The sequence below is a fragment of the Corythoichthys intestinalis genome, chromosome 17 (genome assembly GCF_030265065.1).
Source record: "Corythoichthys intestinalis isolate RoL2023-P3 chromosome 17, ASM3026506v1, whole genome shotgun sequence".
Classification (NCBI taxonomy): Eukaryota; Metazoa; Chordata; class Actinopteri; order Syngnathiformes; family Syngnathidae; genus Corythoichthys; species Corythoichthys intestinalis.
The window spans coordinates 45,430,131-45,452,491 of record NC_080411.1 but is presented as its reverse complement, the minus strand read 5'-3'; the positions used below and the strand labels follow the sequence as shown (position 1 = coordinate 45,452,491).

At 41.5% G+C, this 22,361-nt stretch overlaps 1 protein-coding gene across 1 annotated transcript in view; it reads right to left on the bottom strand.

Moving 5' to 3' along the window:
- LOC130905833 (zinc finger protein 771-like) overlaps positions 1 to 22,361 on the bottom strand; it is a 27,967-nt gene extending 5,606 nt beyond the window's left edge. The window contains exons 1-2 of the mRNA XM_057819556.1: positions 22,027 to 22,361; positions 19,577 to 19,978 (exon numbers count right to left, since the gene is read on the bottom strand). Coding sequence (XP_057675539.1) covers positions 19,577 to 19,978; positions 22,027 to 22,108 — 484 coding nt within the window. The 5' untranslated portion in view covers positions 22,109 to 22,361. The remainder of the gene's footprint in view (positions 1 to 19,576; positions 19,979 to 22,026) is intronic.

The window sequence follows — 22,361 nt, the reverse complement described above, 5'->3', positions numbered from 1 at the left end:
TCATCCGACGGAGACTACGAAGCTCGTCGCCACGGTCGCACAGCAAGAAGGTGAGCGTAACTAACAACAGATGTTGTGCCGAAAAATAGCCGCCCTGCGCGAAATGTCCCCCCTGACGGGAGCGCCCACACGGAAACAACTTTCTTGTACCGTGAATATTATTTTACTCTGACTGAACTAATAAATGTCATACCTGTGTGATCGTCATCGGGATATGGTCGAAAACCTAACCCTAGATTAATACATTTCTGTTCAAAGATGGTTATGTGGCCCAGTCCACGATTTGTTACTAAAATACAGTACTAATATTTTGTGTAATTTAATTAAAACTGATCTTACAGTCGTAAATCCATTACTCTAATGCGTCCATGAAAACATTTGATGTTTTCACGTCAATAAAGCGTTATAAATAAGCGCTCCCGTCAGGGGGGACATTTCACGCATGGCAGCTATTTTTCGGCACACACCGGCCCGTTGTCGATCAAGTTTCATTTTACAATCGTGACAACGGTGACGCTCAGCTGACCAAATGTACCCGACTCCTCATCGTGACATAAACTGGAGTATGATTGGAAATTTTGTGGTCTCAGGACGAGCTCTAACGCACGGGACGGGACCGGACGGGAGGAAACATCCGTTTGGGCATCAAATATGGATCTGGTGACTGGATCGACCGCAGTGGCGCCTCCAGAAATTTTTCATAGGGATGGCCAGACGGGGCCACTTAAAATCTTGGGGTGGCACACCAAAACTAAAAGCCATAATTTCAGGTTTTCATTATATTATTGCAGTAAAAAGGTCAGGGGAAAACTATCAGAAAGACTTAGTCTTTCTGATATACTTTGGTGTATTGTGTAATATTTGATGTTACTAATGATTTAATGTGCATAGTCCATAACTGTCCAGTCAACATTTTGAGTTCCACAACAATTCTGTTTTATTGGGTTATGTATATATTAGGCATACGGTGTACACTTAACACAACAAAATAAATGCATTCATTTGGGATGAAATGCGTAACTGATGCTACAACAATCTAACGATATACTGGCAAGTGGGGTGGCCAACAAATTTATAGGGGTGGCCGTGGCCACCCCCTGGTGGCGCCACTGATCGACCAAAGCTTTTCCAAATAACGGCTTTTATGCAACTCATCCAATGTGTTTACAGCGTTCTGAAAGCACTGGGGCTTCCATAATTTGCAAGTGAATCCACCTTTGGAAACTACGATCAATGACAATATGGACACACAATGACGGACAATATGGCAGCACAATACAGCGATCACGTGATTGTGTAACGTTGGTGATTGGGGTCTTTAGCTGCTAAAATAAAGCAATTCCCACTCTCACAGAAGACGCCAATAAAGCGTACTGAAATCATTTCTGATGATTTGTCCAAAAAAGCTCCGTGATGGAATACAAAATGCATTACCCCTGAAGTGGAAGAATCCACTGATGCCACAGATAATGCACAGTTGGTGCTCTTGGTGAGATATTATGATGACGGAAAGCAGTTTATTGAAGATGTGCAGGGATTGAGAACCCTCAGTGAGCAAACAAAAAGGGAAGACAGATATATAGTAAGGGTGTAACGGTACGTGTATTTGTATTGAACCGTTTCGGTTCTGGGTGCTCAGTTCGGAACGGAGGCGTACCGAACGAGTTTCTGACGTAATGTAACCCTTACTTTTCGAGGCTGTGAGTCGATTGGGTTACAGTTTCTTTGTGTAGATTATATTTACTCCGTCTTCTCTACTATAGACCCTACCCACCGACGTCACAAAATCACGTGCTCGCTGTATGGTTCCGCCCCCTTGTCCGTCATTTTGTGTCTGTATTATCAATGGTCTCAATTGATCGAGCAATTTATAATGCATTTCATGGAAGACCCGGTGCTTTCGGATGCCGTAAACTCACTTGATGCGTTGCATAAAAGGCGTTATGTGGAAAAGCTTCAGTTTATCCATTCGCCAGATCCATATTTGATGCCTAAATCGATGTTTTTCGACCCGCTGTCTCCGCCGTATTTTCCTGACGTCTGCTAGCTAGCCTGATATGTACAACTATCTTGTCCACACAAAATCAGCCTATATTCACGAAAGTTTGAAAAACTTTAAGAGCTTGGAGGCTTATAAATGCTTCGTTGCTGGTTGGGTGAAACAGGTCCTCGTCCACGAAAATTCGGCAGGAATCTATCTTGTGCTTGGAAAGGTGAGTTACGAAATTTTCAATTCAAAATCTTTTGTTATTGCTAACATCCACTGTCAAGTCTAATGTATTTCATGTCGTTTGTCAATGGAGTTAGAGCTTTTAATGTTTATATGGTTTAGCGATAGCACTCTCACTACATACATACGTGTATGTTGTCGGCGATTAGCCTAGCACAATGATCTTAATTGTGGTTGTCAGCCCAAAACCCTCTAAATATATATTAAATGCATCTTACCAGATATAAAATGACTACTACATAATCTGTGGTAATCGTTTGGAGCCCAGTTTTCTCGTCGAATTGCAGCAGCCCATCTCGCTCTCTTCTCTCCGGGTCTCTCGGAATCTGGTAGAACTTCAAGTCTCTCCGTCTTCTCCGTCTATCTTCTCTGTTATTGCAACCGACCGCCACACACGCCTTCACCATTTTGATTATTAATTTTAACGAGCAGAAAAACACGTCGTAAATAGGAGGAATGTAAGTAGCCGTAACAGGGAAACATGATGTGTTGACGGACAATTGGGCGGCACCAGTCAGGAGGAAGGAGTTGTGACGTCACGTGGGTAGGGTCTATAATGAGGACCAACACAGTAGGACAGTAAAGAAATGTCAACGGCGCGACAACGTGGCCGCCGCGACAATGCAGTGAAACGCGGCTGTTAAAGTCAATCAGCCAATGCACACCAGTCGCAGTGCAGCCGCGTGTTTTAGACGCGTCCCAGAAGCAGCTCGATGCGACGCACGAGAAAAGAACGGCAAAGTTTATTATTTGACGTGAGACGCGGCCCTACTGCGTCAATACTACTAGCTAGCAGACCGGAAGTCACTCATGTAAAAATACGGTGGATCCGGTCGATTTTCAAACTAATATGCAATCGTAACCCACTTTTGAGTCCATTATATCTCTTGAAGGGTAGATCGGGGCACAGTTGACTTGTCTTTGTTCATTTACGGCTGTCTTCTCTGCTATAATAATAACCAACATGGCCCCGTGTTCAATACAAAACCCACCTACCACAACAAAACAAGTAGGAACCAATATTCACATAGGAACTAAAGTTATATAACATAAAATATACAATATAAATGAAAAATAAAATAAATTGAAATGAGCTAAAACACCTGTAATTAAATAATAAGAACAATATACAGATCCTGCTTACACGAATAAATTTATTAATTTCTGTGTGGCGCTTTAACTTGAGAAAATCCACCAATAAAGCTTTTGAAAACCATTCATAAGAAGAAAAAAAAAGATTCATTGAGGCATTTCATTTGTAAAATACATGTTAAAATCTTTGTCATTGGGATTGCTTTTCTCTTTAGCACAGGACTTCTTTTTTCTTCTTTTTTCAGAAAGAAAGCTGACCAATACGCGGGGTCTGAAAGGCAAACTGTTGCTGGATTATCTTTAAATACCCGCTACTTTTTGAGCAGAATTCTAGCTTTGCATAGGCTAATGTTCCTATTGTTGAAAGCACAAAGGTGTGTAATAAACAACTAGCAAATTTATATTTTGCATTTTGTTTTCTTACTCTACCGAAAATGAACCAAACCGTGACCTCAAAACCGAGGTACGTACCGAACCGAGTAATTTGTGTACCGTTACACCCCGAATATATAGTCATCTCATTAATGCAGAATGACATAGAGAAAGTTGTGTCAATTTTCTACTGATGGAGCTCCAGCCATGTTGGGGAGACAAAGCGCACACCATTCTGGCTTGATATCTTACCACCGAGCATCAGCGCATCACAGGGTTTTAAAAAGTAGTCAAAAAGTCTTGGAACAAGACAAGGGGCTACGTCACACAGCCCATACTTCAAGGGGGTGTTCTTCAGTCTTTTGCGCATTGTTGTCACTCTTCTCACTCGCCGACTCATCCGAAGAAAACGACGGCAAAGCTTCCTCGAGTTGCTGAAATAATGCAACTGCTTACACTGAATTGAATTTTCTGATTCATTCTGCACATTTTACAAAGTCGCTCACCTCATCACCTTTAATCACTTTGAATCACCTATAACGCGACCGGTGGGGGAGGGTTGAGTCTTTCAGCTGCAAGCAAGGGATTTCTCCCTGCATTTTTGGGACATAAAAAATAGCTAATGCCGTAGGGACGGTATGACAGAAAATTTTTGCGGTTTTGAAACCGTCACGTTTTCATACCACAGTATACCTTGAAAACGGCAATCGGCACATGCTTAAAGTGAATTTTATTAAATTGGTTAAATTTAACTCCCTTTAGCCAATTTTAATCAGTATAAACTTCAACTTGAACAAACAAGATGATATCTACCCAAAAACTATTAAGTGTGTGCTCAAGGCTGCGCGTGCGCCAACGCGTCTTCCTTGAAACTGAAAGGAAGACCGTTTTATTTGGTGAGACACTCTTAACTTGGATGGCATCCTGGGGTGGCGTGGCTCAGTGGTAGAGTAGTTGTCCCCCAACCCAGAGGTTGTGGGTTCAATTCTACGCACTGATGAACTTGCCTTTCTTGTCTTGTCTCTCAAGTGTCCTTGAGCAAGATAATGAACCCCGCGTTGCTCCTGGTGCTGTGTCACCAGTAGGTGGATGGCGCGATAGTGTAAAGCACTTTAAGGGGCCTTGAAAGGTGGAAAGGCACTATACAAGTATGACACCATTTACCATCGCACAGTAACAGGTAAGTTTGAACTTACTGTTTCTTTTGAAGGGATCCTCCATCTTAAGGACATGTAATTCTTAAAAGATAAATGTTAGTATGAGTTATAATAATTTGGTATTAAAACACCTCTTAATGTATTCGTTTTACTTCAATTATTTAAAATTATTTTTGTTGTTGTTGTTCTTATTCTTGTTGACGTCGCAGTCCGGTGACGTCACATGGCCCGCTGCCGAACTTCCAGCGTGTCACTCATTAAAAAAAAAAAAGTCACACGTTAGCTACCCCAACATGCCATGTGTTTTGCCCTTCCAATTTGAACCAGAGCGGAAAAGTGAAGAGCATGACAACAATGTCAGTCGTTCACAAGACGAGCAGCAAAGGCAAAATGCAGAGCAGGTAATACCTGATGAGACAAGAGTTGGGCAAAACTGGTGTCCTTGTAGTAAGTGTGTCTCAATGACAACGGCGTGAGAGAGTGTATGCTGTCGAAAATTCCGTTTTTTGTTAGCAGATCTTCAAGGTGAGCTATTGCGTGATTAAACTTATTCCATCCAGAGCTGTTGTGTTCTATACCTACAGTAAGGCCAAAAGTTTGAACACACCGTGTCATTCGTGCATTTTTATTTTCATGACTATTGACATTATAAACTCTCACTAAAGGTAATAAAACTATGAAAGCACACGTGTGATAGTCAGGATCGGAGTCGTGTCGTGGCTGTCCTCATTAAATTCATCATCTGGATCGAGTGTCCTCCATGTCTTGTACATCCAACTCACGTTTAGCTACGTAAGGGTGGTCCATATTAAGTGCTTGGTGCACATCAGCTGGCCACTGTAACGCTGCATCGGACGTGTCTGGATCAGTTTGAGTGGCAACATCACTCACATTACGTGAAAACTGAACAGACACTTACAGCCTGATGAACTGACTGTAGAGGTGAATTATTAGCTTCCTCTGTAACTAGCGGTACACCCGAAGGTTTGCCTACCACTGTAGCGACAGGAGCGGCTTGCCTGCTTAAGAGAGCGGCCAGAGTTTGTCTATGGCGCTTTATTGCGCGCAATTTTACTCGCCATCCGAACAAGTTAAGGCTTCTTGTGAAGTAAAATAGTTGGAACAGCATTTGATTTTAGTCTCCACTTATATTCAGCCGCTCCGGTGAGCTCTTTCATAAGTTGTCGTCGACTACAAGCCTCGAACGCGGGAGGAGATAAGTGGTGAGAACAAAGCCTTGGGACTTTGGGAAGTTTTGTCAGTCTACAGGCATTTTCCCAAACCTTTCTCCTCTTCTTGTCAATAGAAAATCTGTGGAGACTCACATCACTCCCCTTGTTTCCACTGACTGGAAATTGCATCCAAAAGCAGCACATCGTGCCATTTTACTTAGAGAGTTTAGGCAGCAATACACAATGGTTGTACACAATTGGAAACGTCCCATTTACAGTGGGGAAAATAAGTATTTAGTCAACCACCAATTGTGCAAGTTCTCCTACTTGAAAAGATTAGAGAGCCCTGTAATTGTCAACATGGATAAACCTTAACCATGAGAGACAGAATGTGAAAAAAAAAGTACAGAAAATCATATTGTTTTATTTTTAAAGAATTTATTTCCAAATTAGTGGATAATAAGTATTTGGTCACCTACAAACAAGCAAGATTTCTGGCTGTCAAAGAGGTCTAACTTCTTCTAACGAGGTCTAACGAGGCTCTACTCGTTACCTGTATTAATGGCACCTGTTTTAACTCATTATCGGTATAAAAGACACCTGTCCACAAGCTCAGTCAGTCACACTCCAAACTCCACTATGGCCAAGACCAAAGAGCTGTCGAAGGACACCAGAGAAAATTGTAGACCTGCACCAGGCTGGGAAGACTGAATCTGCGATAGGTAAAACACTTGGTGTAAAGAAATCAACTGTGAGAGCAATTATTAGAAAATTGGAGGACATACAAGACCACTGATAATCTCCCTCGATCTGGGGCTCCATGCAGGTTCTCACCCCGTGGCATCAAAATGATAACAAGAACGGTGGGCAAAAATCCCAGAACCATACGGGGGGACCTAGTGAATGACCTACAGAGAGCAGGGACCACAGTAACAAAGGTTACTATCAGTAACACAATGCGCCGCCAGGGACTCAAATCCTGCACTGCCAGACGTGTCACCCTGCTGAAGCCAGTACTCGTCCTGGCCCGTCTGCGGTTCGCTAGAGAGCATTTGGATGATCCAGAAGAGGACTGGGAGACTGTGTTATTGTCAGATGAAACCAAAATAGAACTTTTTGGTAGAAACACAGGTTCTCATGTTTGGAGGAGAAAGAATACCGACTTGCATCCAAAGAACACCATAGCCACTGTGAAGCATGGGGGTGGAAACATCATGCTTTGGGGCTGTTTTTCTGCAAAGGGACCAGGACGACTGATCTGTGTAAAGGAAAGAATGAATGGGGCAATGTATCGAGAGATTTTCAGTCAAACTCTCCTTCCATCAGCAAGGGCATTGTAGATGAGACGTGGTTGGGTCTTTCGGCATGACAATAATCCCAAACACACAGCCAGGGCAACAAAGAAGTGGCTTTTTAAGAAGCATTCCGAGGTCCTAGAGTGGCCTAGCCAGTCTCCGGATCTCAACCCCATAGAAAATCTGTGGAGGGAGTTGAAAGTCCGTGTTGCCCAATGAGAGCCCCAAAACATTACTGCTCTAGAGGAGATCTGCATGGAGGAATGGGCCAAAATACCAGCAACAGTGTGTGAAAAGCTTGTGAAGAGTTACAGAAAACCTTTGGCCTCCGTTATTGCCAACAAAGGGTACATAACAAAGTATTGACATGAACTTTTGGTATTGACCAAATACTTATTTTCCACCATGATTTGCAAATAAATTCTTTAAAAATCAAACAATGTGATTTTCTGTTTTTTTCCCCCACGCATTCTGTCCCACATGGTTGAGGTTTACCCATGTCAACAATTACAGGCCTCTCTAATATTTTCAAGTGGAAGAACTTGCACAATTAGTGGTTGACTAAATACTTATTTGCCCCACTGTACGTCATCACTCCGAGCCCGCAAAACATGGCGCCAACTATCGGTCACAATATGTACTAAATATTATAAAATAATGCCATTGATTTAACATTTTATGTGTTTCTAACAACATATTTTAGTACAAGAGAACAATTGTGGTTTATTAGAGCCTACATGTCTTTAAGAGCGAGGATCCCTTTCAAATTGACAATGCGAAAACATTAACAAGCTTGGTATGCTGCGAGTTAAATTAAGAAGCCCCTGTAGTAAAAATATTTTTATATTCTTGGCTTTCGACAGTCATGGCTCATTTATTTTCTAATTAATCTTTCAGTTACGATGTACAGTATTGTCTAATGTTTCACCCTTCAGTATAATTGATTGATGCTGGGCTGAGTGTAAATTGCAGCAATGTCGGCAACCACTAGATGCCACCACAACTCAGATTAGTCCAGTGCTCCAATTATTTTCTGTTACGTCCCCCCCCCCCAACAAAGACGTAAACGTTTCGCGCACCCCCCCAACTCTCTGCCGCCACTGTAAATAATACCATTTGTCTCGAAAATTATTATTTAAGTACACCTCTTCATAACATTGTCCTTTTATATCAAAGGTAAAATTAATATAAATCAATTTAGAATAAAGTACACCTTTATTAACATTGTTTTGTCTGTAACAGAAAAGAGTTATGGGTAGAGCTGGAAATCTTTGGACACCTAACGATTCGATTACGATTCAGAGGCTCCGATTCGATTATAAAACGATTATTGATGCACCCCCCTCCTCCTTTTTTTTTTTTAATGTTTTGTAGATTAGTTCCAAAATTGTTCAAAAATACTCTCAGGCTAAACCAAACTACTATTTCAGTATCATGTTAACATATAACAGTAAACAAATATACAAAAATAACAGTAGGCTAAATAAAACCCCCCAGTCCCCATTCTGTATCAGCAGCTTTAAACTACATTGAATTAATTTAATGTTGTGAATCAACCGTTAAAGTTGTTAAAATTGCTCCCGTTATTCCATAATTTCCCTTTTGTCTACTTTCAACATGTGAAAGTTTTAAAACTATTTTAAAGAGATGCCCAAAAGATTCAAGTCAATATTTTACCGATTTAGCTGTATTTTAGATAAAAAGTTAATTAGGTTCGCTTGGAAGGTTCGCTACAACAGCCTTGCAGGGAAGAGTACTGCTTTAAGATGGCGGCCGTTTACTAACGACCGTATTTAGCTTTTTGTATTTGTGCTGCTAACGCTACCGAATCTATACTGCATCTAGTCCTATACAAATGATATCTACCATAACATTATGTGGATGTACTTTGTAGCAGCTTTTCGGCAGCAGTCAGGTATGTTGTTGTGTTTTTTTATCTCGTGGCATGAGTTGAGCTAGAGCCGTGAGTTGAGCATTGGCATTACCCGAGGGGCCGGGTAATGACAAGCATGATGTTTAGCTACTCTCGCTCCGTTCCGAAGACCGCGCGGCGCGCTGAGTGTGTTGTACTTCCGCTTTACTTGGCATATTTCAATAATCGGAATAGAGCAGGGCGGTAAACCGAAAATTTACCGTCACCGAAATTCTTAACGATGACCGACGTAATTTTGACCATGTCGGTAAATTCGGTAAATTAATAAAACAAGAAAATATAGTCTTTTCATCCCGCTTTGATTCTGTGTTGTTCGTCTATGTTCATTCTCCTTTAAGAAAGCAGTGAATGTGCTTACGTAGGGAGTCACGTGATCATCAGGAAGCCAATCAAACAAAAGCCCGGTAAGCTAACGCTAGCAGCTAACGCTACAAGCAAAACGTAATGGAGTGTGGCTTAAGGGAGGTTCACCAAACTTTCAACCGACATTTAGTAGACTCTTGGTGGCATCCAGACGGGCTTTCACCCGCTGTCCTCCTTTGTTCTCACGATTTCCGGAGATGGTGCTTTCAGTGCTTTCTACTGGTAGCCAGACATTTATAAATGATACTTTGGTGAAAAAAGTGAAAAAACATGTCTTATATATATGTATCTTTTTTCCAATGTAAAATCTGAATAAATACATTGAACACGCACAAAAAAATGGGGGGGGGCGCTACTTCGCGGTTTTCACTTATTGCGGCGGGTTCTGGTCCCCATTAACCGCGAAAAACGAGGGATCCCTGTATTTCTGTAAAGCTTTAAGAAGCCAGAGTCATTCCCACCACTCGTCGAGCCGGTGTTGTGCCGACACCGGCCGTCAGCTCAAGTCCCAGCCGAAAATAACGTGTCTCTGGCGGACGACGGGAGCGATGCGAGGCGCCCCACTCCATCTGAGAGCATGCCGCTTAATTTGACTCAACAGTGCGTTTCTTCCTTAATATTACCGCTAAATACACGAGCTTGACGCCAATTTAACGGGAGCTATTTTTTCACGGGAGATTTGGCTAGCTCTGGCAGTGTTCAACGCAAGCTGCAACGAATAGCAGTAACTTTATTATATCGCAAAATATGAAAACGATTGAAAGCATTACTCACCAAATTCAATCTGCTGGCAAATACAGGCAAGTGTGTATGCTGCGCTTTGGTCTGCCCCGCTCTGGACTTGCAATGCAACCAAAGGCTCTCCAAGCACTCCATGTACACGTAAAGAGTGCGCGCGATTGGAGTAATGGAACGCAGTTTGGCCCGATGATTAGTTCTCGTCAGTGAAGCATCTAGAATGATTTGCTGACTGGATTTCTTAAGTGCTCAGTTTACGTACTAAGTTAATCACATGATGATAATAATAATAATAATAATGAAATAAAACCTCCCGACCCCCCCCCCCCCTCCCAAAAAGAATTTCTCCTCGGATCTACGCAATTCACGTAGGTCGCCCTTTTTGACTTCAAAACGGCGAATTTCGCCGAAAGGTGAGAGATTTTCATGCCTGTTATTGGCCTCGAGGAATTGTTTAATTTTGCCGGCTCTAAGTATCACGTTTTGCCCGGACTACTTTTAATGCGGGACAACGCACTGACATCACGTACGTTCTAGAAGAAAACAGCGGCGGCGCATTTATTTGATTTCAGCCATGCACGGATGTAGAGCTAGCGATGAAGAAGCCGATGAAATCCAAAAGAAATGCTCAAAGAAAAGGCAGAAAATGTCAAAAGTGTGGGAGCATTTTAAGTTGGACACCAAGGCGAAAACTGTTGTATGTATTCACTGTAAGACGGTGCTTGCTTACCATTACAGCACGTCTTCAATGCTACAGCATTTCCACAGGAGACATCCTGTTTACTGCGAGAGCGGAGGACCGATACCCGAGACAAGGTAAAAAAAAACGTAGGGCAAGTAAAACAAACGTAGTGCTAATATACAGTATAAGATTAACGTTACTGAACCTTGCTAATATAATGTTAGTACTGCGGAGGGCTAGCCCACCTTTCTATTATTATGACTACTGTTGATGCATGGCTAACGTGCCTTTCATTTAATCGGGGGGGGGGGGGGGGGGCACCGCGCTGTAGAGTGGTGAGGATGTTAAAATAATATTAAAGATAACTGATATGTTGTCATTTTTAGCTCAGTAGTCATTGATTGATAAAACAAGTAGCACTGGTGCATAATGTGCCGGTATACAACAGGTATCAATGTATTTTGAACACTGCAAAAACTTATCAGTACTTACAATTTAGACTACCTTAAAATTTACCTATAACTTAAATTCTGCTTGACACAAATGACAATTAAATTGAAAAACACCTACCTTTTAATTGATGTGTGTGTCAAGCGTAATGACATTTTTAGGTAAGAAATAAGGGGAAAAAGTTTTTTGAGTAAAAGCAGTGAATTTGATCAGCTGGTTTGAATTCAGGGTTTTAAAATGCACAGCCATGAACCTATTGTATCTTGTAACTTGTTGTAACTTGTTCTTAGTAATATCAATTAACAAAATATTATTTCTCATCTTTTTCAGTAAATCCTCACAGTCTCGCATGGTCAAATTAATCTACAAAGCGCCATTATGTAGCCCTGAGCTAGCAGCTCAGTTTACAAACAGTATTTTAAACATGATAATCGTGGACATGCGTGCACTAAGCATAGTGGAGGATGAGGGTTTAAAAGCTATGGTTTCAACCTTCAATCCCAAGTACGAGCTTCCATCAGGGACTTTCTTCACAAAACAGATGGAGAAAAAGTATGAATTCATCAAAGCCAAGATGACGCAGGCTCTAAAAGAGACAGACAGCCTTGCACTCACTACCGATATTTGGACAAGCATCTCAACAAAGGCTTTTATCGGGGTGACATGCCACTACATTGGGAAGAACTGGAACATGGTGTCCCATTCTCTGACGACGATGCCCCTTGAAGAGAGACACACAGCTTCAAATATTTCAGAGTGGATTGAGGAGGTGATTGCCAAATTTGACATTCCAGCAAAGAAAATAAAGGCTGTCGTACATGATAACGCTGCCAACGTTATAGCAGCAGCAAAGATTTTGGAAGACAGGAATGGATGGGCATCAGTGAGATGCGCAGGGCACACCCTCAACTTGGTTGTGCAAAGCTCACTGAAATTCCACCAGGCTATCTCCAAGTGTATTGCTGCTGCGAGAAGCCTTGTTGAACACTTTAAAAAGAATGAGCTGGCATGCACCAAGCTGAAAGATAAGCAAAAATAAAATGGGTTGCAAGGGCAACATGCTTGTGCAAGATGTCGCCACACGCTGGAACAACACATATGCCATGTTGTCCAGGCTACAAGAACAGAGAAGGCCAGTGACTGCCACACTCTCTGACCCAGCAATGACCCAGAGAGGGAAACATTATCTGGATCTCAAACCTGACCAGTGGAATCTGATTGAGGAGCTGAACCAGATTCTTGAGCCTTTTGAATCAGTCACAGTGTTTCTGAGTGGACAACAATAAGTCACACTCTCTGCACTTCCACATCTTGTGCACATGCTTAAAGAGAACATACAGAGTCCAGAACTTGAGACTGCACCTGCGAGTTCATTTCAGACTCATGCAACAGAACAGATCACAGAAAGATGGCAAGGAGTACTCGAGATTACTTCTGGATCTCCAAACATCACCCTCCTTGCTGCTGCTTTGATCCCAGGTTTCGAAAACTGAAGTTCTTGGCTGCTGAGGAAGTAGTCAAAGTCCAAACCATGGGTACAAACCATGGCACTTGCAGCCAAGCAGCAAGTGAGACAGCCCACTGCAAGTAAACATGGAGCGGACAGCACAGCACAGGACTCCCCAGTCTCACCAGCAGCACATGGAAGGATGACATCATTCCTTGACTCAAGACTCCACCACCAGTGACTAAGAACAAGATGAGGAGCAGCAGTTACTCCAAGCTGTACATCAGGAGGTGAAAGAAATATTATTTTTTAAATTTTGTCTCTTAAACAATTTTCACAAAAACGATAGAAATTTTTAATGCAGATAATGACTGTAATGAAACCGACCTGGAACAAGTGCAAAATATTGTATAAATAACATACAGGGATTCCCCTATATTCAACAGATTGTGGCGCACCGCCACACTAAAATGAAAGCCGCCACGCCTGGCAAATGAGATGTATTTTATTTATTTATTTAAATAAAAAAATTTTTTTAAGGCCGCTTCAAACTAGCGGCAGCCGAGTGGGAGGAGTTCAGCGGACACCTATTCATTGTGTATTGTAGCCTAATGTTCGTAACTATGCAGGCCCCCCCTTAAGAGACGCAAGGGGAACGAGTAGGAAGAATGGGAGAACGAGCGAGATAGCGAGAGATAGCGGTCGCATGTTGTAGCAGCCCGCTGTTATTTTGTTATTGTTTTTCTTTATTATTGTTACCACAATAAAGTGGGTAAGCAAATACAGACTTCTCTCCTTCTTGCCCATATCCGGGGCATTACAATAATTTGGATCGGACTTTTCGGCGAAAGTGAGCGGTGGACGGCCGTCTAAAGCAAACTTTGACTAACTTGCGCTGAGAGACTGCGGAGAGGCGGGGCCCAAAATAAAGCCTTGCTCTATTTTCAGAGCGTTGGTCACAGTAAACGATTTATCAGTTCAAGCAGAGTAAAATGATACATATTCACGGTACAAGAACGTCGTTTCTGTGTCCATCGATTGGTAAGAAAAGGCTGTTTGTACGAGTGACGTGTGGGCGCTCCCGTCAGGGGGGACATTTCACGTGGAGTGGCTATTTTTCGGCACAACACCGGCGCGCCAACTTCAGACAATTACGGCTGACGAAACTTTGATAAATGCGCCCCCCCACCCAAATTTCGCGAGCTCTGGGACACTCGAAAAATGACTCTCATACCTCTCCTTGCTAAGTTAATGGTACCTCGACGTGCCTTTGTGTGGAAATTTAGTTTACGAACAACGGGGAAAAAACTATTCACCTTCTCACCGAATCAAGTAAAACTCTTTACACGGCTATTAGAATTCCCCCAGTGCTCTAAATGGGTCAGTTGACAGAAGGACTGTTATTGTTGTGGTAATGTAGTACTTATGAGGGTCAAATAAAAGGAAAAAGGAGGACTACGACGGTGGTCTGCAACCCGCGGCTCTCGGGCCGCATGCGGCTCTTTAGCGATGCTTCGGAGCTTTTTTTTTTTTTTTAATGGAAAAAGATGGGGGAGGGAAATATATTTTTTTGTTTTAATAGGATTTCTAGGAGGACAAACATGACACAAACATTCTTTCAATTCATTAATATTGTAATGAAGTTAAACTTGTGGTGGCATAGTACAACAGAGTAGTCACGTGGTGCGTCATTCTCTATAGGATCCACTGCAGGGAAAACAAACATTTAATCATGAAGGCTAATTACGTATTTCTATAGTAGGCTAATATAGCTAGTATCGATAATTATAAGGCTTGTAAAAGGCTTTTAATTTTTTGTGGCTCCAGACATACTGTATCAGTTTTTTTTGTGTTTTTTTGGGGGTCAAATATGGCTCTTTCAACAGTTTGGGTTGCCAACCCTGAGTCACTACGAGATGTAAGTCGTACTATTGCCACGAGAAAAAAAGTCGCATTAGTACATCGGGTAACGTAGCTGTAATCAGCTACGCATTTTACATACATGTACTGTAGCTGAGAGGTACAACATTAGCCTGGCTAATGAAATATTTCAAATATATCTTTGTTATGGTTCTTCTTGGGGGAAAAAATGAAGGAAAAAAAATTCGCTGTGGCACGACATGGTGAGGCTGTCCGACTCCGATGCAGCCCACCACCACAGCTTCAAAAAATCCTAGGGGAAACACTGACATATGTTAAATATTATTGTTGTCACACACAGGTCCTCGTGTATTTTGGAGAACATCCCCTTTCCAAGAAGGAGAATCCACTGACTTGGTGGGAGAAGAATGCAGCACGCTATCCAACAGTGGCATAGCTGGCAAGGTCCCTGCTGTCTATTCCAGCTACATCAACGCCATCAGAGCGTCTGTTTTCAGCTGCAGGTAACATTGTATCAAAGAAGAGGGCAAGCCTCAGCCCTGAGCACGTTGATATGGTTACATTCCTGCACTGCAATAAAGAGCTCCTCTAGAGGTTTGTACACACATGCCATGAGAGACTGGTTGCACTGACTTGTTCTAGGTTCAAATGTTTTTGGAATTGTAAAGGAGAAGACTGTTAAGCCTGTAAATTCTGTTACCTGTAACCAAAGTATTTTTATTTTTCTCTTTTTATTGAGGCCAAATGTTTTGGTACTTACAAGAATACACGAAGTTGAATGTTATATAATTTTATATTTATCTTTTTTTTTTCTAGTGACATCTGAGTTGCAATTTTTGGCTGTTAATGTACATCTAAAATAAAGACGTTGTATAAAAATGGTTCAAAATTAGTTAAAATGTCTTGTTTTCTCATGTATATTTATAATTGTTCTTTACCTAAAAAAAAATGTTTTATCCGATTAATCGATTAATCGATAGAATTTTCAGTCGATTACTCGATTACTAAAATATTCAATAGCTGCAGCTCTATACTGTATTCTTTTCTCTGTGTTCTTATTCTGTTCGAAAATACTGCGCACACTCTGAAAATGAGAGCGCCACTGCTACCACCTGAGTAGGTGTGGAAGTACACTTTAATCTCGTATGGCAAAAAAGGATGTTTCCCTGAGGTCACATTCGCCATCCCCGGCATGGGCGGGTGCGCCCCACTATTTGAGAAGTACTGGATTAGTCAAAAGAACAACTCATTAGCAAGCTATCCAATAGCATGATAATGATCCTGATTATTTGATTCGCGTGTGTTGGAGGAGCGAGATGTGGAAAACCGACTCGATACAGTTGGTGCCCTTGACGACTGTAGTTGGTGACCCCTGCTCTAGGAAGTCTTTTCCAGTAATAATGTATTTCATGTACATTTATTTGCACAGTGATTTCATGAAAGTATTTTGCAATGTAGTTTAACATGCTACAACATATTACTCATGTGGAGTTTAAACTTTTTTGCCTTATTTGTATCTCAAACTGAAAAATGCTTGATGCTCTCGTGTTGTTCCCTGTTCAATTAAAACTGTTCTTAAACTTATCATGTTGTTTGCATATTACTTATTTTGGACTGATGCCCTTGTGTTCTTCACTCATCGGTTAATACTGCACTTGAACTAATACTATGAGGAAAAAATGTTTGCATCCAATTTATGTTGGGCAGACAATCTCTTAAATGTTTAATGAGCAAATTGTCAATAACAGTTGCCAATCAAATGTTTCTCTTGTGTACAATGATTTCAGTGTAAAATAAACCTAATATACAATAGTAATAATTAAATGTATATATAAATCATTATTTAAAAAAAAATCAGTAAAATATACAATTCACTACAACCATGAGTAGGGTTGGGAATTGATAGGATTTTTACGATTCCGATTCCATTATCGATATTGCTTAACGATTCGATTCTTTATCGATTCTCTTATCGATTCTATTTGGGGAAAAAGAAGAACAAACGTTTTGATTGGCATCGAGTTTGTTTAATCAGAAGTCACAACCTTACAAACTCACAACGAGATCAAAAGAGGCCCAAAGCCTCAATGTTAACTGTGGCAATAAGTGGCAAATACACAAGAATGTGTAACATTTTACTGAAACATTTATCTAATGGAAATAAAAAATATTGGTATATATTGGCAGATAGGTTGTTGTTCTGCCTTTGGCAATATGTGTTAAAGAAGGGGTCCCCAAACTTTTTCCTGTGAGGGCCACATAACTTTTCCCTTCTCTGATGAGGGGCTGGGGTCAGTTTGTAACAGAAAAAGTGTGACGATTGCAGAAGTGCATAAATGTAAAAAATTATTGTTTTTCAGAAAGCCACAATCAAAAAACCATTTCTGGATTCTTTATAATAATAATAATAATAATAATTAATAATAAAAACACTATTAATTAAATAGATAATAACCATATAACCCTCTCTGAATTCTTCAAGGAAAAGGCCAGAAAATAAATAACACGATTGAGAAAAAAAAAAAAAAAATCAAAATGGCCGGACCAAATGTGGAGGCGGGCCGTATTTGGGCCGCGGGCCGCAGTTTGGGACTGCTGGGTTAACGTGTATTAGTTTACCATTACATTGAATTGCATGCCTTTTAGTTTTTGTGGCGCTTACACGCTCAAGTGGGGGCGCCCTTGCGCTTCCTCACGCGAAGAACGCGCTCACGTGAAGAAGAGCGCGCTTACACCCAAAGAAGAAATGCCGCATCCAAGTGAGTGAGAGAGTTAGTGAGAGAGGGAAACACTTCTACGAGCCTACGTTCTTTGTTAATGTTAATATCTACAGAGGCAACGCCTGTATGTATCATCTTTTGTGTTGTTGTTGTTGTGTTTCCACTCGCGATCGGACACTTAAATCCAGTTGTGTAGTGGTTTGAACGATGTGCTAATGCTAGCGAATGAATGCTAACCATACTGTTATTAGCAGCTAATCATCGCTGATTTACGTTGATGCAAACCTGTTTGTTATTGGGGACGAAATTGATTTGTTTCATTTCTATTCTTAGTTTCACTCTTCAAGTGATGATTAAATAAAGTCAGCAAATTATACCAACGTCTTCTGCATCGTCATTTGGGAGTTTAGCTAGCTGTATAGCCAGGACTGAGCCTTAGCCTCTCTGTGAGGACAGCGCAGTCGTATTCCCTCCTGATGCAGTTATTTCCACCTTGCAATGACTGCAAGTCGCTTTGTTGTAATTTTTCCTCGTGAAGTGAAGACACACTTTCAAGCGTTTGAACCTACATGCTGTCATTGTTATGTTTATAGCTGCAATGTTCGTGCTTACCCGTCGTAACCTTTCATTTTCACACTCTTTCCTGGTGAAGTGTAGTCAAACTTTGGAGCGAGTGGTTCTTGGCGCCATGCTAGTTTGATGCGTCTGGACAACAACACACGTCACGACGCAATACGCGGCTTTAGGAATCGTTAAAGGGATCGTTAAGGCTTTTTCATTGTGATGTCGAGGCCTCGAAACACTCGGGACCGGTTCCGAATTGGAATCGGATTTCGATTCCCATCCCTAACCATGACTAAATAATACTCAATTTTAATAGGTATTACGTGATATAATCTGTCTCAAAAGGTTACGTTAACTTTGCCCAAATTATTTGAGTATATTATTGTTGAGGCATTTAGGTAATATCTATTAAGTAAAATTGGGTAAACTTTACACTATCAAAATGAGTGTAAATTGTTACCTGTATTGTATTGTATTGTATTCTATAGGTTGTTTTTTTTACAGTGCATACGGCAGAGATGAAGACGTTTGCATCATCCGAGAAGGATCACCTGATTACTACGGATGGGTCGTCCTTACTGCTGTGGACTATAAAATTACGATGAGGGGGCACATCAAGTTGTTGTTGTTGTTTTTATTTGTAGAAAAAAAAAACTTCCCGTTCTTCCAAATTATCTCCCCTTTGTTGATTGGAATAAATTTTACTGTTATCTCATGTGATGTGACGTACTTTTAGGATGTAAAAAAAAATGCCTTCCTGCTCACCCCCCCCCCCCAAAAAAAGGATTTTAAGCTTTCCAAAAATAAATGTATCACACATGTTGTTTCCGCCATGCACTCATCGTTCACACGATTGTGCTACACACGCTTGTTTTGCAGGCAGTCACTCTACAAACGCTTGTTTCATAAGTTTACACCGGGGGTGGCCAACCCTGGTCCTCAAGAGCCGAAATTCAGCTTGTTTTCCATGTCTCCCTCCTCCAACACACCTGAATCAAATGATCAGGATTGTTATCCGGCAACTGCAGAGCTTGCTGATGAGCTGATCATTTGATTCAGGTGTGTTAAAGGAGGGAGACATGGAAGACAAGCGGGGCTCTGTCTGACACAGTGTATCAAACAAAAAGCTGGAATGTTCATTTTGTGGCGTTCGTTCAAGGTGCAACACATGTATGTCTAAACCAGGGGTGGCCAACCCTGGTCCTCAAGAGCCGCAATCCAGCTTGTTTTCCATGTCTCCCTCCTCCAACACACCTGAATCAAATGATCAGGATTGTTATCAGGCAACTGCAGAGCTTGCTGATGAGCTGATCATTTGATTCAGCTGTGTTAAAGGAGGGAGACATGGAAGACAAGCGGGGCTCTGTCTGACACACTGAATGAAATGATCAAACAAAATGAACGTTCCAGCTTTTTGTTTGATACAGTGTGTCAGACAGAGCCCCGGCACTCCCCTAAATTTGAGTAACTTCATACTCACAGAACAGTGAGTGTGATGTGGCATCATCGTTATCTAATGGTTGAGTGATGAGGTTGTCTTCTTGGGATCCTTCTGTTGAATTGCTGCCACTCGGAGGCTCCGCCCCTATGCTGGCCTCACTCGGATTTCCATCTTCACCATTAATAGGCTCACCGGTCCACTCGGGGATGTCCACCACCTCCTCTTTAACATATGGAGGGGGGTCCTCCTCCTTTTTGAGGTGATGAGGTTGTTGCTGCTCCTCAATGTGGGGGTTCTCAAGTGAAATTAAATAATCCCCCTGCTCCTCTTTAATGTGGATAAATTCTTCCTCCACCTGCTTGATGTCTGGCGACTCTTCCTCCTCCTCTTCTAACATGCGAGCAGACGCCTGGCTTTCAGGACAATGCGCTTGACTGACATCTGCAAGACAAAGACTATAATCACACATAGGCCAAATTTTATTTCTTCATTTGCCATATTCAGTCCCCAAAACATTTATTCCTTCCATGACAATTTTGTATTTATTCGTATGTTTTCTTCTACTACGACACAATGTAATTCAAATTGCTTCTTAAGATCACACTTAAGCAGACACGGCGCTCCGCATACGCATAACACGCACTGCGTGTAGGGCACCAACTCTGCCTGAAGGGGCACAAAAAAAACAATCAAGTTTGTAAAAAATCCTAAAAAATAGTAATTGTAATAATAACAACAATATATAGTATTTAAAATAAAACTTATAACTGATAAATGCAAGTAATACAAATATAAGTAACATAGGCTCATTATTTACACACAAAAAGAATCTCCTGTGCGGCCCTCTTTGCCTGGTACACCAGACTCACAGCTGTTTCAGCTATTGAGTCTGGCCACCATTCAGCAGATACAATTTCCAGGGCGGAGCAAGCCACAGCAAACAGCGGAGTGGCCCAATCAGCGACGGGCAGACGTGACGTTAGTAAAACGACGAGGGCAGGACGAGGGACTTCCGCGCGAAAGGAAACATGCGAGGAGAGCGGAGTTTATTCAACATGGCTAGCGCGAGACAGACTGTTGTCAATGACTCGTGTTTGAAAAATACAGGGAGAACAGTCTGGCCGTGCCAGGCAACGGCCCTCTCGTCAGTCTACCTTTGGTGCCCCCCCCCAATTCCCTAGTGGTTTGCTCCATTATGCTTCAGTCACAAATTTGGCAGAAGTTTATTCTTGAAAGGAAATGTCATCAAAAAATGTTGTTGTTGTTTTTTTTTTAAAAACAATTGTTTATTTATTATCAACTACGTTTACATGACCACAATAATCTGATATCTGGGAATAACCAGGTAATGACAATAATGAGATTTGACGCATTTACGTGCTCTTCAGTGATGTGATAATCAGGAAAAACCTGGTTTACATGTTAAGTCAATAGTTCGATTTCTTTCCAAGTACATGACGTAAAACTCTTGGTCTCAGCATAGGCCTTCCTCCATGTCTACCAAAAACCCATGCTTGCTTGAAGTTGTCCCACTGAACCTCTTCAAATGCGAGTGTGGCGATTGCGTTACACAAGCTCGCAAACTGCAGAGTAGGCCCATAGGCTGAAAGCGAATCAGTTTGGCGTCCCTAAGGCCTCTCTAGCGACATCCGTTTTTCCATTTGTACACATGCTCAGAGATGTAAAATAGCGGTGTTTATCAGATAAAGGATAGCGGATCATGCTCTTTACATGACCACTTGAATAATCTGGTAACTCGAGAAATCGGGTTATAATCGGTTTATTAGTGTGCACAACCCAAAAAAAAACACTCCAAAACACTGTGGTGTAAATGATGTGACTTGCAAATTCATTGCACAATGAAAATTAAATGGAATGTTACGAGACATACCGGTAGTGGTTTTATGCAACGACTATGTTGATACCGAAAATTTTCCATTAGTAAGAAGCCGTAGTCATTTTTGAGAGGTTCAGAGGCCAAGAGCGACATCTACTGGTGAAACTAATTAGAAAAAAAAAAAAAAAATCTTAAAGCTATGTAGATTTCCCCTTTCATATTCATTGTTTCCACATTATGTCCAGAATGTTTATATAGTGCCCTATCGGTCCATGTCTATAAAGGTATAATATTAAAGTTTTCATGTATCTGTGTTTTGAATATGGGCCTGCATAATACTATAATTAATTTAGAAAATGTTTGTACCATGGCTCAAAACAATATTTCACCGTATAATCCCTGAATATTTTGTCTTGTATTGGTGGATGGGGGGGGGGGGGGGGGGGGGGTAAAGCATTTATGCCTAGGGCACCAAAATAGCTCGCGTCGGCCCTGCATTTAAGACACAAACAATTGGATGGGAACGACATGGCGCGGTTGGCAACCCCCCAGCACTGCTTAATAAATTCGTAGGGGCCACCCTACAGGGTCTGACAACTTTTGCACACCACTTTTCAGCTTTTATTTGTTAACTAATAAAATATGAACCAACCTTCTAGTCTGTTATGAACAGCGTTTATGCCACAAAGTTCTTCAGGTAAGTTTTCTGCCGCCGGTGTTGTATTCGCGTTCATTTTCCTCACTCGGCGTATCGTTTTCGTTAGCCGCTAGGCTAAGCTAAACAAGGCTAATGTAGGTCTCAAAGCTTCGACGGGCGCAGAGAGGACTTGAATATTTGAACGAATAAAACAGTGTTCGACACGTCGAGGGTTCGTCCCATTGAAGTGAGGGAAATAATGGAGAAAAAAAAAAACAGGCGAAAAGAAAACAGCGATGTGTAGCTACCAAAACGGTTTGGGCGTTCATGTTCGTTTGGGGGACCTTCGT